Here is a 17,864-nt window from a genome sequence, read left to right as displayed (position 1 = left end):
CAAAACACGAGCTTCGGTTGAGTGGCAACACGCTCTCGCACTCACTACTGAATAACGTTATATTTCGGTGTTTTTAAAAGGGACATGAGGAGTGCTAGGCTCGAGTACGCTGACACACACACACACACACACACACACACACACACACACACACACACACACACACACACACACACACACACACACACACACACACACACACACACACACACACACACACACACACACACAATGACTCTCTCACACACTGAATCAGTGACAAAGAGTTAGTGTGGACTCTCCAAAACTGAACAATTATTGTCCATTTATTAACGATCTATGCAACTTGCAAGAAAATAATTGAAAGGACTGTAGAAGAGGTCCTTCTGTACTTTTAGATGATTGAGATACACCCTCTATGTACACAGAAGAAACTTGACAGTCGGCTGCAGGGAGATGCCGTTCTACAGTACGTTCCACAGAGGGCCTGCAGTTTTCACTCCTCCCTTGTACTTGATTGATGAATTAAGGTCACTAATTAGTAAAGAACTCCCCTCACCTGGTTGTCTAGGTCTTAACTGGAAGGAAAAAACAAAACCTGCAGACGCTAGGCCCTCCAGTTCCAGAGGGAGGTGTTAAGTCCCAGGGTCCTTGAGCTTCGTGGGCACTATGGTGTTGAACGCTGAGCTGTAGTCAATGAATAGCATTCTCACATAGGTGTGAGAATCCTTCCTCCTGAAAACCCACCGCACACTAGGCCCTCCGTGGAATCAGTTTGACACCCCTGGTCTAAACTACTGTATCTTTCTCTCCTTGTCGTCTTTCATCTGCAGTGTACAGAACAAAACTTGGCGAGAGAAGAGGAGACAAGAGGGGGAGGAGGAGAGGGGGAGAGGAGAGAGGGAGAGGAGAGAGGAGAGGAGAGGGGGAGAGGAGAGGGAGAGAGAGGATGCCACTTTTGATGACTGTACATAAACTATAGTTCTGTCTAGATCTGTACATAAACTATAGATCTGTCTAGATCTGTACATAAACTATAGTTCTTTCTAGATCTGTACATAAACTATAGATCTGTCTAGATCTGCACATAAACTATAGATCTGTCTAGATCTGTACATAAACTATAGTTCTTTCTAGATCTGTACATAAACTATAGAACTGTCTAGATCTGTACATAAACTATAGTTCTTTCTAGATCTGTATATAAACTATAGATCTGTCTAGATCTGTACATAAACTATAGATCTGTCTAGATCTGTACATAAACTATAGTTCTTTCTAGATCTGTACATAAACTATAGATCTGTCTAGATCTGTACATGAACTATAGTTATTTCTAGATCTGTACATAAACTATAGATCTGTCTAGATCTGTACATAAACTATAGATCTGTCTAGATCTGTACATGAACTATAGTTATTTCTAGATCTGTACATAAACTATAGATCTGTCTAGATCTGTACATGAACTATAGTTATTTCTAGATCTGTACATAAACTATAGATCTGTCTAGATCTGTACATAAACTATAGATCTGTCTAGATCTGTACATGAACTATAGTTATTTCTAGATCTGTACATAAACTATAGATCTGTCTAGATCTGTACATAAACTATAGATCTGTCTAGTCTAGGACTAGGTCCAGTTGACAGATGCCTAAAATAACCGTTTGAAGGAATGTGTCCCAAAATGGCACCCTATTCCCTTTATAGTGCACTACTTTTAGCTACAACCCTATGGGCCCTGGTTAAAAGTAGTGCACTATATAGGGAATAGGGTTCCATTTGGAACACAGACCATGTCAGAACCACAAAGAGAAGCCCAGAGTGCTGACTCACAGTGTGGCTGTACCATCCTCCTTTCCTCCCTCGCTCTTTCGCTCTCCTGTTCCATCAGCTGCATCTGAAGATACAATATCATCTCTGAGATCAATGTTCTCTCACACACACACACACACACACACACACACACACACACACACACACACACACACACACACACACACACACACACACACACACACACACACACACACGTCAGAGGTGAGCCTGTCTGGTCTGTCTTGATGGATAAACAATTTTATGAGGTCTGGCTATAGGTCAGAATGAGGTAGGGCTATAGGTCAGAATGAGGTAGGGCTATAGGTCTGAATGAGGTATGGTTATAGGTCAGAATGAGGTAGGGCTATAGGTCTGAATGAGGTATGGTTATAGGTCTGAATGAGGTATGGCTATAGGTCTGAATGAGGTATGGCTATAGGTCTGAATGAGGTATGGCTATAGGTCTGAATGAGGTATGGTTATAGGTCTGAATGAGGTATGGCTATAGGTCTGAATGAGGTATGGTTATAGGTCTGAATGAGGTATGGTTATAGGTCTGAATGAGGTATGGCTATAGGTCTGAAAGAGCTACCATCCTGTAAGTTCAATCCAATCCTGTTCCAGGAGAGCTACCTACCTGTAGGTTCACTCCAACCCTGTTCCTGGAGAGCTACCTACCTGTAGGTTCACTCCAATCCTGTTCCAGGAGAGCTACCTACCTGTAGGTTCACTCCAACCCTGTTCCTGGAGAACTACCCTCCTGTAGGTTCAATCCAACCCTGTCCCTGGAAAACGACCATCCTGTAGGTTCACTTCTACCCTGTTCCTGGAGGGCTACCGTCCTGTAGGTTCAATTCTACCCTGTTCCTGGAGGGCTACCGTCCTGTAGGTTTTTGCTCCAACCGTAATCTAGCGCACCTGATTCTATTAGCTAGTTGATCAGCTGAATCAGGTTAGTTACAACTGGGGTTGGAGTAAAAACCTCCAGGAGGGTATCTCTCCAGGAACAGGGTCGGAGTGAACCTCCAGGAGGGTATCTCTCCAGGAACAGGGTCGGAGTGAACCTCCAGGGGGTATCTCTCCAGGAACAGGGTCGGAGTGAACCTCCAGGAGGGAGTGAACCTCCAGGAGGGTATCTCTCCAGGAACAGGGTCGGAGTGAACCTCCAGGGGGTATCTCTCCAGGAACAGGGTCGGAGTGAACCTCCAGGAGGGAGTGAACCTCCAGGAGGGTATCTCTCCAGGAACAGGGTCGGAGTGAACCTCCAGGAGGGTATCTCTCCAGGAACAGGGTCGGAGTGAACCTCCAGGAGGGTATCTCTCCAGGAACAGGGTCGGAGTGAACCTCCAGGAGGGAGTGAACCTCCAGGAGGGTATCTCTCCAGGAACAGGGTCGGAGAGTCCTGGCCTAGGACAAGTGAAAAAGACGGGTGCATTCCTCCTGTTCAAAGGCCTTTGGAATGACACACACACACACACTTTGTGGGAGGATTAACCGCTATTGAACTCTCCTCTCCCGACGACACTGTGTGTAGGTGTGTGTGTTATTGAGAGTCAAATGGAATCCTCTTGAGGAGCAGGACTTATCTCAGCGAGAGCGGAGAATAACCTTTCGGAATAAAAGAGGGATTAGTGAACCACTTCAGCGTCTCCAGTACTAACCCTTCCTCCTGAAAACCCACCACACACAAACAGAGGCTGCGTCGCAGATACCACCCTATTCATTTTATAGTGTATTACTGTTGACCAGGGCTCTGGTCCAAATCAGTAAACTATATAGGGAGTAGGGTGGAATTAGGGACGCAGACAGAGCCTCTGGGGCCGGGGGCGTGGAATGGGACGCGGGAGACAGTTTTAATCAAGGCCTTTATTTTTTTTATACACACATACACACACTTTAATCAAAGGCCACTTTTTAACCGGAATGTAGCTAAGGTAATCCTGTAGGCTGCAAGCGGTTAGTATTGTTCAACTGTGATTGGGGAAAATTTATCTCGACTGCCGCTTGTCTCGACGGTTTTCTTGCATATCGACATTACCTTCTACACCAGGTGCCTTGTAAAGTAGGTAGTCTATTCAAACTCCAGACTTTACAATGGATATGCCGTGGAGGACAATTCACACACAACATGGTCTTCTGCATTCATATTTCAGAGGCAAACAAACAATTGGCCTGTGTCCTGTATTATTGTTGAAGGCAATATATAAAAGTTATTGTAGAAGTAAATGAACTTGGATGACTTTCTTTTAGTTTGACTTTAAAGTTTGAGTATAAAGGAGAGAAATAAGGCAGGAAATGAACCATGATTTGAATTGCAGGAGGGCTGGGCACCCCCATAACAATTTAAATATCGATGTGCCCTCCAAAAAGTAGATTAGAAGATGTTGACGTTGGGTAACCCCAAGAGCCAATCTGTGGGTGCTCATTGGCACCCAAATTTCCTAGTGCACTACTTTTGACCACAGCCCTATGGGCCCTAGTCAGAAGTGTTACATTATATAGGGAATAGAATGCCACATCCAACCCTGACTTGAACCTCTCCTGGACCTGAGATGTCACCCACCTCCTTCATATTGCCGAGTGTTCTAAAACTGGCGGCTCGTTTCCTCCCACGCCAACCAATCAGAATCCGTATCTACGGCAGCGAGGGAAAAACTGTCTGCATCCTGACTCCTAAATGCCACCACAGGACCCATAGAGCCCTATGTAGGGAATAGGGTGCCATTCCCTGTATAGTAGACAACTTTGGACCAGGACACATAAAGCCCTATGTAGGGAATAGGGTGTCATTTGGTACACAGCCACTCTTCACAAATGTCTATTTGTATCCGTGGGGGCACAGGGTTGAAACTTTACCCCGTCTGTCCCCCGTTGAGTACGTGACGATGACGGACGATGACATCTGTAGAACCGTACTTGTCAAGTTAACGGGGGGACGAGGGGGGGGGGGGGACATGTCCACATACTATACTGTGACTTCCTCTGTGTCTCCAGATGCTGAGTTGAAATAACTGAACAGCTAGAGCTGGGCTGCATCCCAATACTCTACAGTAGGTAGATTCCTCAACTCGCCTCCTTTCACTACCATATGCTAACTCAATATACAATTTAGGACAGAGCCTTTGGTAATTGACCATACACATTTTTACTAATCAGTATCAAAACATACAAATGAATAGTTCCATGTTAAAGTGAATGACGACGGATATAAACTAGATATACTAGCACTACAAGGTTAAATACCAGGTTCCCTTTTAGACAGATAATAACATGGTAGCATCTCCTTCACTGAAGGATGAGTCTTCCTCACTTAACAGATAGACAGAATATGTCTGCAGATGATCAGATTGTTACATCACGTTGCCGTGGTTACTGAGATGTTGAACACGTCTCCAGGTATGGTTTAGTTCTGGTAATCTATGCAGATGATCAGATTGTTACATCACGTTGCCGTGGTTACTGAGATGTTGAACACGTCTCCAGGTATGGTTTAGTTCTGGTAATCTATGCAGATGATCAGATTGTTACATCACGTTGCCGTGGTTACTGAGATGTTGAACACGTCTCCAGGTATGGTTTAGTTCTGGTAATCTATGCAGATGATCAGATGAACCCATATGATGATGATTTCGGTGTGTTTTTAGATCCATGGTTTCCTCCAGAGACAGAGGTCATCTGACATGGAACAATACAAACAGAAACTTTGAGGAAGAAGCAGGTGAGCAGTGACAAAGTTTGCATTGACCTTGTACCTGACCCTGTGAGAGAGAAACCCTTCCGGAGTCAAAAGGTCACACCATGTAAACAATGGACCTGCTTTGACCTGGCGACCCACCTTCTCACACAGTAGAGAGGTTTAGAAACTAATGATGGTGACCAGTGCCTGAAAATATATTTTTGGCATGCCAGCCAGTGTGACTCATGGATTGAAAATTCACCAGACACCCAGACTTTTTACCAGCATTTGTCTGGTGGCTAGTGTTCATTTGTCTGGTGGCTAGTGTTCATTTGTCTGGTGGCTAGTGTGCATTTGTCTGGTGGCTAGTGTGCATTTGTCTGGTGGCTAGTGTTCATTTGTCTGGTGGCTAGTGTTCATTTGTCTGGTGGCTAGTGTTCATTTGTCTGGTGGCTAGTGTTCATTTGTCTGGTGGCTAGTGTTCATTTGTCTGGTGGCTAGTGTTCATTTGTCTGGTGGCTAGTGTTCATTTGTCTGGTGGCTAGTGTTCATTTTTTGTCCTGATGGTGACCGCAACATACAGACAATAGAATATATAAAAAACAAAAACTCAAATTCTCAAAACAATTGTTGTTTAGTCAGTCCATAAAATAACACCAAAAATAATGACAAGAAAATCACAACAAACAAAAGTAAAGGTTTTTCATGGCGTGATCTGGCTTCATATAAAATACACTAACTGTCTGTATAGTACACTTGGGGTGAATCCCAAATGGCAGACTATTTCCTTTATAGTGCACTACCTTTGACCCCTATTGGGGAGGGGAAGAATAGGGTACAATTTGGGACACTACCTTAGAAATGGCTTGACTAGGTACCCAAACTCCTTGCTCCTGTAAAAACACTAGGCCACTAGCGTTTCTTCTGCGCAATGAGTCTGGATCGGAGTACCCCGCCCCTGACGATTTTCCCGAACACAAACACATAAATGTTCCGATTGGCCCCAGAAACCAATGGGTTGGGCCAGAGCCAACGTGAGTAAAGAGGTGTTTAAAAAACAAATGTGTCATTGGCTTTGATGCTCTGATTGGTTCGAAAGGATCCAATCGCTGATGACTTTTGTACAACACCCCCTCATTATGACGTCACCACAGACAACTTCAACGTGTGCAGAGAACAGAGCAGTGGGAATAATTCAGTTCCAGTCATCAGGCAAAAAAAGCCATCACTGAAGCCATCTGTTGCCTGCTTCAGCTGCAGGGGAAACATTAAAAAGAAACGCTCAGAAAGAAATGAATTGCAAAGAACAGATTTATGCATTCCTCTGTCATGCAGAATAAGGAATCATGTCAGCTCTATGCATTGCATTTCTATCTGAAATATTCACTGATGTTTTGGCCCATTATCACCACGGAGACACATATCCTCAGACAGACTGAAGACAAGGTAGACAGGCAGCATGTTGTACATGCATTTCTGTTCACGTGTGTGTACGCGGACTCCCTGTCAGACCAAGGCTATGGGTCTGTGCAAGCTGAATTTCCAAATGTTGTGAGTGAGCGAGTGTATATGTGTGTGTCCATCCATCCGCTGTTCTTCTTGACAGGTCCTGGGGGGTTTCTCCTGAGGCTGAGTCCTGGCGTTATAGGTGTTGTGTGTGGTCTCCATCTCAGTTGTTCTTCTTGACAGGTCCTGGGGCGTTTCTCCTGAGGCTGAGTCCTGGCTTGCCGTTGACCCCTGACCCCTGGCTGACCCCAGGCTGCTGCAGGACCTTGTCCAGGGTGGTCTTCTTAATGGCTGCCGGGGAGATGCGCTCCTGGTCCGCTAGGAACTGCAGCTCCCTGAGGAGGAGGGGAGGAGGTAAGTCAGCATGTCTGTGTGTGTCTGGTTTCAGGTGTGTGTCTCAACCCCACCCTCACCGTGTCCTGATACAAGAAGCCTCCACGGCGTTGATGAGCAGACTGCGGAAGCCGCCACTCTCCATCACGTGCAGGGCGTGGATGGTGGCTCCCCCGGGGGAACACACATTGTCCTTCAGCTGGCCAGGGTGCAGCTCAGAGTCCAACAACATCTTAGCTGCTCCCTGGGGGTGAAGGAGGAGAGAGAGACAGAGGGAGGGAGTCACCATCAGTCAACCATAAAACCAGTAAGGGCATCATATTGACTCCTTTTAGATTTTAGAAATAAAATGAAGGGGGGGGGGGGTAGTACGCAAAAACAGTTCAAAGGTCTCATCATTATTTAGAATCTGGGGTTAGCCCGGGGTTCAGCGAGTGTTCACACATTGTAAAGTAGGCTAGCATCAACCTTAGCGCAGGCTGGCGTTAACTCAGACTTCCCGGGACGAGCCCCGGAAACACGGTGCAGAAATTGCCAGTGAGAGTGAATCAGGGTCAAGAACATGGCCTAGAATGCTCACTGTCCAATCACAATCACTTAATGTACATATGCTTGTGATGCCTGTAATGTGTTCTGCAACTATTTCATCCTTCCATCTGACGACAAAACACTTTCATCCGTACAAAAACATTGGTTGCTATGCCTAACAGAAATGGTAGCTATGTAGCAGGCTGGCTAACGTCTTCTTACTCAGCCAACTAAAGCTAAAAACTCTACAGCTGGAAGGGCAGCAAACGCTCCATGTTCGTTTATTTCATAGATTTTCTAGTGACATTTATTGTAATTGGACATATCCATGATAATATTATTATTGTTGCAGGATTTTCGCCGGGATCAGAAAAGTTGCGGTATCGTTCGTGCACAGCATTCCTCTTTACAGGGGTGAGATCGCATTTCAAAAGTGAAAAATGATTTAAAGGTCAGGCAGGCAGACAGCAAGGTTAATACAAACTAGTAGTGTTGGAAATCAAATGCTAGTCTAGAAGCAATGTGAAATAATGTGTTAATAAACGTTGTATTGCTCATAACATTGGTCGCATGTCAGAGATGTTGGTTGCATGTTGCGTTTGTCCGTTAGCTCAGGTCTAAGGAATAGAAGTGACTCCTTAGCCCAGGACTAGAACTTAGTCCAGGGTTAGCAAATGCTTGTGTGAACACAGGCTAAGCTATCCCAGGACCAGTCTAGCCTGGGACTAAGAACAATGCAGTGTGAAAATGTTTTACATGTGTTCTATACAGGCAACAAAGTGAAATTCCAACGTAAAAAAATATCATGTTGAATTCAGAAAAACGGTCCTTCATTCTACTACTGTTACTCTGGTCTGTGTGGTGTAACGATGGGTTGCTGTTTGGGCTCTGGTCTGTCTGGTGTAACGATGGGTTGCTGTTTGGGCTCTGGTCTGTCTGGTGTAACGATGGGTTGCTGTTTGGGCTCTGGTCTGTGTGGTGTAACGATGGGTTGCTGTTTGGGCTCTGGTCTGTCTGGTGTAACGATGGGTTGCTGTTTGGGCTCTGGTCTGTCTGGTGTAACGATGGGTTGCTGTCAGTACAGTACTGACCAGTTAGACCTGAGCTGTAATGATATGTTACAGTGTGATACTATGATGTTACTGACCAGTTAGACCTGAGCTGTAATGATATGTTACAGTGTGATGATGTGTTACAGTGTGATGATATGCTACAGTGTGATGATATGCTACAGTGTGATGATATGCTACAGTGTGATGATATGATGTTACTGACCAGTAGTGCCTGAGCTGTAATGATATGCTACAGTGTGATGATATGCTACAGTGTGATGATATGCTACAGTGTGATGATATGTTACAGTGTGATGATATGTTACAGTGTGATACTATGATGTTACTGACCAGTAGTGCCTGAGCTGTAATGATATGCTACAGTGTGATGATATGCTACAGTGTGATGATATGTTACAGTGTGATGATATGTTACATTGTGATACTATGATGTTACTGACCAGTAGTGCCTGAGCTCCCAGTCTGACCGCTAGTCTCCTGGGTAGACCCATCTTCACCCCTCCATCGGCTAGGGCATCCAGAGCTGTAAACGCCTGTCATCACACACACAACCACTTCTTTATTTAGGCCAGAAGTCACTCAGTGAGGTAAACACATTGTGAGTGGGTGCTTAGCAGTGTGTAATGTTATGGAGGAAGGTCAACAGTGACTCACATAGGCATGGCCAGGCCCCTCTACCCCTCTATGATAGGTCAGTGACTCACGTAGGCGGGGCCGCTGCCACTGAGGCCGGTGACGGCATCGATAAGGTCCTCCTCCACCTCTGTACAGAACCCAACACTGGCCATCAGCTGTTCCAACAACTTGCCATCCTCCACCTGCCAGACAGGTGGGAGAAGAGATGGGTAGGGGGGAGAGAGAGAGAGAGATGGGTAGGGGGGAGAGAGAGAGAGAGATGGGTAGGGGGGAGAGAGAGAGAGAGAGATGGGTAGGAGAGAGGTAGAGAGAGGTAGAGAGATATGGGTAGGGAGAGAGATATGGGTAGGGAGAGAGATATGGGTAGGGAGAGAGATATGGGTAGGGAGAGAGGTAGAGGTAGAGGTAGAGAGAGAGAGAGAGAGAGAGAGAGAGAGAGAGAGGGGGAGAGAGATATGGGTAGGGAGAGAGAGAGAGGTAGAGAGAGGTAGAGAGATAGAGAGGGGGAGAGAGATATGGGTAGGGAGAGAGAGAGAGGTAGAGAGAGGTAGAGAGATAGAGAGGGGGAGAGAGATATGGGTAGGGAGAGAGAGAGAGGTAGAGAGAGGTAGAGAGATAGAGAGGGGGAGAGAGATATGGGTAGGGAGAGAGAGAGAGGTAGAGAGAGGTAGAGAGATAGAGAGAGGTAGAGAGAGAATGGTATTAGGGTAAAAGAGATGGAGATTTTACCCTTATTTACTGCACACTGCAGAAAAACTTTTTTGCAACGGAAACGGGTTCACCCGGTTTTCTTCTGTTTGGTGCCTAATGAATGTGTGTGTACCTCAGCTGGTGCCTAGTGAATGTGTACCTCAGCATGTGTTCCTGTAGCGTAGACTGTAGCTCCCTCTCTCACCACGACGGGGGTGTTGGTCATACACCTCATTACCTTGGGGAACGGACGGTACTGAAGCAGCTTCTGGGGGGGAGAGACGGGTTAGTGAAGGGGAGAGAGGTAAAGAGATAGAAACACTTGTATGATTTGTCAAGATCAATTATTTGACAAGAGAACATGTGTGAGTGGATGGATGGGGGGGGTCAGACAGGATGATAACGTTGGTTAGAGGAGGTACACGAAGAAGCCTTCTACTAAACGGAGGAGGTACACGAAGGAGCCTTCTACTAAACGGAGGAGGCACACGAAGGAGCCTTCTACTAAACGGAGGAGGTACACGAAGGAGCCTTCTACTAAACGGAGGAGGTACATGAAGGAGCCTTCTACTAAACGGAGGAGGTACACGAAGGAGCCTTCTACTAAACGGAGGAGGTACACGAAGGAGCCTTGTACTAAACGGAGGAGGTACATGAAGGAGCCTTCTACTAAACGGAGGAGGTACATGAAGGAGCCTTCTACTAAACGGAGGAGGTACATGAAGGAGCCTTGTACTAAACGGAGGAGGTACACGAAGGAGCCTTCTACTAAACGGAGGAGGTACACGAAGGAGCCTTCTACTAAACGGAGGAGGTACACGAAGGAGCCTTCTACTAAACGGAGGAGGTACACGAAGGAGCCTTGTACTAAACGGAGGAGGTACACGAAGGAGCCTTCTACTAAACGGAGGAGGTACACGAAGGAGCCTTCTACTAAACGGAGGAGGTACACGAAGGAGCCTTCTACTAAACGGAGGAGGTACATGAAGGAGCCTTGTACTAAACGGAGGAGGTACACGAAGGAGCCTTCTACTAAACGGAGGAGGTACACGAAGGAGCCTTGTACTAAACGGAGGAGGCACACGAAGAAGACTTCTAAATGGAGGAAACGGGGATCTGTTATGTAAATAACAACAAAAGGTGATGAGGACAGTGTCATGAAAGGAGATTATAGGAGGAATTATTGGGTCCTGGCAGCAGTGGTGTTTAAAAGAGACACCTGGTCCATTGACCATTCTTTAGGTTCTTCAATATTGGGCCAGTTACTGAATGGTTGCTAGTTCAAATCCCAGAGCCAATGATAATAATAACAACAACTCGGTCCATGTGCCCTTGAGCAAGGCACTTAATCCTAATTTTCTCTAGGGGTGCAGTACTACTATGGCTGACCCTGTAAAACATAACATTTATTTCACTGTACTATGTGACCATAAAACATTTTATTATGTTTTTCTCTGACATTGAGGACAGAACTAAGTTGGCACTACCTAACAAGACTCTTTTTCAATTGATAAAAAAAAGGCTTCAATTGACTCTACCAGACCAGTCCAGGACAGGTTCTGACCTTCTCTGTGTGTGTGTGTGTGTCCATGCAAGTGTGTGTTTTCTGACCTTCTCTATAGAGCTGATGGTGACTCCTGCAGCACAGGACACTATAAGGTGTCTGTCCTCTATGTCTGGTCCAATCTCATCCAGCACAAAGGGGATGATGTGGGGTTTGACTGCCAGGAACAGGACATCACTCTTGTTCACCACCTCCTTGTTACTGGTGGTGATGATAGCACCCATTTTCTAGAGCAGGAGGGAGGAAGAGACAGAAAGATGGGAAGACAGAGGAAGAAACAGGTTAAGAGTGAAGATGCAAGGCCTTCTAGGATGTGTACCCACACACACAATGCAGAGCCCTCATACAAACGTTGAAGCATTACCTACCTATACACTCAGACACCCTCCAGGCCACGCAAACACCCCCCCCCCCCCCCCCCTCCAGGCAACACAAACACCCCCCCCCCTCCAAGCCACGCAAACACACCACCACCCCCCCCTCCAGGCCACGCAACCCCCCCCCCCCCCCCTCCAAGCCACGCAAACACACCACCACCCCCCCCTCCAGGCCACGCAACCCCCCCCCCTCCCTCCAGGCCACGCAAACACCCCCCCCCCACCCCCCTCCCTCCAGGCCACGGAAACACACACCCCCCTCCAGGCCACGCAAACACCCCCTCCCTCCCTCCAGGCCACGCAAACACCCCCTCCCTCCCTCCAGGCCACGCAAACACCCCCCCCCCCCTCCCTCCAGGCCACGCAAACACCCCCCCCCCCTCCCTCCAGGCCACGCAAACACCCCCTCCCTCCCTCCAGGCCACGCAAACACCCCCCCCCCCCCCCCTCCCTCCAGGCCACGCAAACACCCCCCCTCCCTCCAGGCCACGCAAACACACCCACCCCCCTCCAGGCCACGCAAACACACCACCCCCCTCCAGGCCACGCAAACACACCCACCCCCTCCAGGCCACGCTTGTTTTGATGACTGAGCGCTGTACTCAGATTATTGCAGTGTGCTTTCGCCATAAAGCTTTTTTGAAATCTGACACTGTGGTTGCATTAAGGAGAAGTTTATCTTTAATTCTATGCATAACAGTTGTATATTTTATCAACGTTTATGATGAGTATTTCTGTAAATTGATGTGCTCATTCACTGGAAGTTTGAGGCAAAACATTTCTGAACATTACATGCCAAATATGAACTTTATCGAGCAAAACATACATGTATTGTGTAACATGAAATCCTTCCCACGGGGGGCCAGCACAGAAAAAAAAAAAATGTATGAAATTGTATGAAATGTATGCATTCACTACTGTAAGTCGCTCTGGATAAGAGCGTCTGCTAAATGACTAAAATGTAAATGTAAATGTACGAGTGCCATCTGATGAAGATCAAAAGTTAGTGATTAATTTTAGCTGTATTTCTGGTTTTTGCGACAGCTCTCCTTGCTTGGAAAATGGCTGTGTGGTTTTTCTTGTCTAGGTGCTGTCCTAACATAATCTAATGGTATGCTTTCGCCGTAAAGCCTTTTTGAAATCGGACACTGTGGTTGGATTAACCTGTTTGGGATAGGGGGCAGTATTTTCACAGCCGGATAAAAAACGTACCCGATTTAATCTGGTTACTACTCCTGCCCAGAAACTAGAATATGCATAGTAGATTTGGATAGAAAACACTCTAAAGTTTCTAAAACTGTTTGAATGGTGTCTGTGAGTATAACAGAACTCATATGGCAGGCCAAAACCTGAGAAGATTCCATACAGGAAGTGCCCTGTCTGACAATTTGTTCTCCTTCTAGGGCATCTCTATCAAAAATACAGCATCTCTGCTGTAATGTGACATTTTCTAAGGCTTCCATTGGCTCTCAGAAGGCGCCAGAAAGTGGAATGACTTCTCTGCAGTCTCTGGGCGAAAAACAGGAGGAGTTTTTGTGAGTGGTCATGCAGGGAACAATGACACTGGAGTGCGCATGCACGAGATGACTCCATGTTTTTCTTTCAGTCTATGAATATAACGTCGCCCGGTTGGAATATTATCGCTATTTTATGAGAAAAATAGCATAAAAATAGATTTTAAACAGCGTTTGACATGCTTCGAAGTACGGTAATGGAATATTTAGAATTTGTTTGTCACGAAATGCGCCTGCGCGTCACCCTTCGGATAGTGACCTCAACGCACGAACAAAACGGAGCTATTTCAATATAACTATGGATTATTTCGAACCAAAACATTTGTTGTTGAAGTTGAAGCCCTGGGAGTGCATTCTGACAAAGAACAGGAAAGGTAATCCAATTTTTCTTATAGTAATTCTGAGTTTAGTGAGCACCAAACTTGGTGGGTGTCAAATTAGCTAGCCTGTGATGGCCGAGCTATCTACTCAGAATATTGCAAAATGTGCTTTCGCCGAAAAGCTATTTTAAAATCTGACACCGCGATTGCATAAAGGAGTTCTGTATCTATAATTCTTAAAATAATTGTTATGTTTTTTGTGAACGTTTATCGTGAGTAATTTAGTAAATTCACCGGAAGTTTTCGGTGGGTATGCTAGTTCTGAACAAAACATGCTAATGTAAAAAGCTGTTTTTTGATATAAATATGAACTTGATTGAACAAAACATGCATGTATTGTATAACATAATGTCCTAGGAGTGTCATCTGATGAAGATCAAAGGTTAGTGCTGCATTTAGCTGTGGGTTTGGTTTTTGTGACATATATGTTTGCTTTGAAAATGGCTGTGTGATTATTTTTGGCAGGGAACTCTCCTGACATAATCTAATGTTTTGCTTTCGCTGTAAAGCCTTTTTGAAATCGGACAATGTGGTTAGGTTAACGAGAGTCTTGTCTTTAAAATGGTGTAAAATAGTCATATGTTTGAGAAATTGAAGTTATAGCATTTTTAAGGTATTTGTATTTCGCGCCACGCTCTACCATTGGATATTGGTGAGGCGTTCCGCTAGCGGAACGTCTGTCCCTAACAGGTTGTTAACGAGAAGTTTATCTTTAAAATGGTGTATAATACTTGTATGTGTGAGAAGTTTGAATTATGAGATTTTTGTTGTTTTGAATTTGGCGCTCTGCTATTTCACTGGCTATTGGCGATCCCACATATCCCAGAGAGGTTAACTGGGAATAATGAAGAACTGGGAATATTGAACCACCAGCTTTCATATGTTCTCATGTTCTGAGCAAGGAACTTAAACGTTAGCTTTTTTTACATGGCACATATTGCACTTTTACTTTCTTCTCCGACACTGTGTTTTTGCATTATTTAAACCAAATTGAACATGTTTCATTATTTATTTGAGACTAAATAGATTTTAGTTATGTATTATATGAAGTTAAAATAAAAGGGTTCATTGTTCATTCAGTATTGTTGTAATTGCCATTATTACATACACACACATACATATACATATTTTTTTTAATTTAAAATTATATATCCCCCCCCAAAAAAATTTATAAAAGAAATTGAAAAAAACCCGAAAAAAAATAACTGTAAATAATAAGAAAAAATGAACAAAAATATGAACAATTATTTTTTTTTTTTAAATAAATAAATAGGCAGGTTAATCGGTATCGTTTTTTTGGGTTGTCCAATAATCGGTATCGGCGTAAAAAAAAAATATATATATAAAAAAAACACATAATCGGTCAACCTCTAATCCACACCCTCCAGGACATGTAAACACATCCACACCTTCCAGGCAAGGCAATTTAAACAACGCACATACACACACTCAACACACACTTCCTCGCATCCTCAGACAGACAAAACAGGTCAGCCTGTACAGGCTTGTCCCTCTCTGCACACAAACACACACAGAACAAACACACATCCCTGCCTCTTACCCTAAGGCCAGCAACAGTAGGCAGATCAGTGTCTGGAGAACTGGCTATGATTCTCTGAGTAGCTATTACACCTGGGGGAGAGAGAGGTAGAGAGAGGATGGGGGACAGAAAGGGTTAAAGAGAGAGAGAGAGAGAGAGAGAGAGAGAGAGAGAGAGAGAGAGAGAGAGAGAGAGAGGATGGATGGGGGACAGAAAGGGTTAAAGAGAGAGGATGGATGGGGGACAGAAAGGGTTAAAGAGAGAGGATGGATGGGGGACAGAAAGGGTTAAAGAGAGAGGATGGATGGGGGACAGAAAGGGTTAAAGAGAGAGAGAGGATGGGGGACAGAAAGGGTTAAAGAGAGAGATGAGGTCAATGCACAACACAGATTTGAGTCACTGGAACTGCAACTGATAACAGCTACCGTTTGTTGACATTTCAGGGCCCAGTCTTGTGTACACGAGCAGCCAGAGTGACCTGCCCTGGCCAGACAGATTTAAAAAAAAAAATGGGTCACGGCCCCGTCGGTCATCATACCCGGTTGGCGGTTTCTTACCCGCAGCTGTGAACCCTTTCACCAGCGCGTGAGCCAGCTGGCCCGCTCCGATGAATCCTACACTCATCTTTCTGGTGAAGTGGCTTGTCCTGCAAAGCCCAGATCTTACAGTAAGTACAAAAACATGAAATAGTACAAAAACATGAAATATTACAGTCGGCACAATAACTTTAACTAAACAGTTACACGCACAAAAAGCTTATTGCTCTCATATTTTGTGCACAAATGTCTTTACATCCCTGTTAGTGAGCATATTAACTGTAAAATTGTTGTATGTTGCGTTTATATTTTAGTTCAGTTTGACTTCCGTTGGGAATATTTAGCGTAACGTTTAGTTAGGTTAACAGTAGGCAGCTTGCATGATCTCGTTTGAGGTTCAAGACATCAATCAGTACATTGTGATGCATAACTAGCCAGCTATAACCTGATAATTTTACACTTACTGTAGCTGTTTAGCAATTTGTATTCGTTCTTGCAGCAGCAAATATAGCTAGCAGGACTTGTAACATTAGCAATGGCTATGGTGCAGTAACGTTACTATTTTGGTCTTTCATGCTTTTCCACTAGCTAGCTTGTCTGACTGATCAATAAATGAATTAATGAACAACAGAACATGTTCTTTTCAAAATAGGTACTCTTACCTTCTGTACAATTTTCAACCTCTTTGGCCGCTGGATAGACACACCGGTGCAGCTACCGTTATTTCACCGGTTTTGGAATGAAACAAAACGCCACTTCGTTGTCAACGTGGCTTCCAACCTCTATGTGTTCCGGGTAGACGTCATGACGCGCATGAGAATGGACCAATGAATGGAGACTCCTCACCAATCAGCGTAAAGATTTGACTCGTTGATTCCCTTATGGGCGGGGTTTGTGGTCTCCCGTGCCCAGTTGCATCATTTTCCATAGTAATAAGTGGAGCCAAAATATAGGTCAAGTTCAAGGCCATATGCACATTGTAGAAGTAGGTTATGTTTATTTTGTGCCAATATGTCAACCGCTTGACTTCCAGTGCCACCATATATAACCAATAGAAAGTGTGGGACTGAATGAAATCAGTTGAAAGAGCTGTTGAGAAGAAGATGGCTATGAGTGCACTGTGAATGTGTTATAAATTAATAAAGTAGGTTATAGTAAAGTTGTTCAATGAGTTGGGCCCACCTCTCTTCTTTCCTTCTTAATCTGCATTGATCTCAAAACATGGATAGTCGGTGAAAACGATATGGCGGATGGGGAAAGAAAGCTTTGTTAGACTACTGAGACACACTCATAGACGGAAGCTACATCTGTAGGACCATACGTAGCGACACAAAAAGGAGCTAGCACATTCCGTGGGTAACAGACTCCCCAACCCAACCCTGTCACCTGAGCTTCCCCCCAGCAACCTCTCCCCTCTCCCCCTCAACCCAGGTCAACAGCTTGATGATCCCCGAGAACATTGCCCCCCCTTCCCCGTCTTTTCCATACTGCATCCATTCAGACCATGTGTGGGTCTAGACTAGCCTTCCATTCTCTATTCGGCTATTACATTCCACTCCTTGTACCACTGGAGTGGCAATGAGATTAATGTTAGCTACAAAGACTGGTACCCAGACTAGAGCTAGACTCATGATGGAGCGGATTATCCAGGAATCTAAGAGATGCAGAATTCCCTGCCTGCCAGACATTCTCGGAATGCTGGACACTCCG

The 17,864-nt window shown here is 45.0% G+C and overlaps 1 protein-coding gene across 1 annotated transcript; it reads right to left on the bottom strand.

Annotated features, from left to right (window-relative positions):
- Positions 1–6,094: 6,094 nt before the first annotated feature.
- On the bottom strand, positions 6,095–16,895 carry p5cr2 (Pyrroline-5-carboxylate reductase 2). Its single transcript, NM_001141336.1, is given in 5 exon segments — positions 6,095–6,497; positions 11,962–12,034; positions 15,640–15,710; positions 16,176–16,264; positions 16,817–16,895. Coding segments are annotated over 4 exon segments (327 nt in total). The 5' UTR covers positions 16,243–16,264; positions 16,817–16,895; the 3' UTR covers positions 6,095–6,381.
- Between the last annotated feature and the right edge of the window lie 969 nt (positions 16,896–17,864).

Source organism: Salmo salar, chromosome 02 (genome assembly GCF_965601325.2).
Source record: "Salmo salar chromosome 02, fSalSal1, whole genome shotgun sequence".
Taxonomy (NCBI): Eukaryota; Metazoa; Chordata; class Actinopteri; order Salmoniformes; family Salmonidae; genus Salmo; species Salmo salar.
Note: the sequence above shows the minus strand (reverse complement) of the source record. Positions and strands in the feature narration are given on the sequence as shown.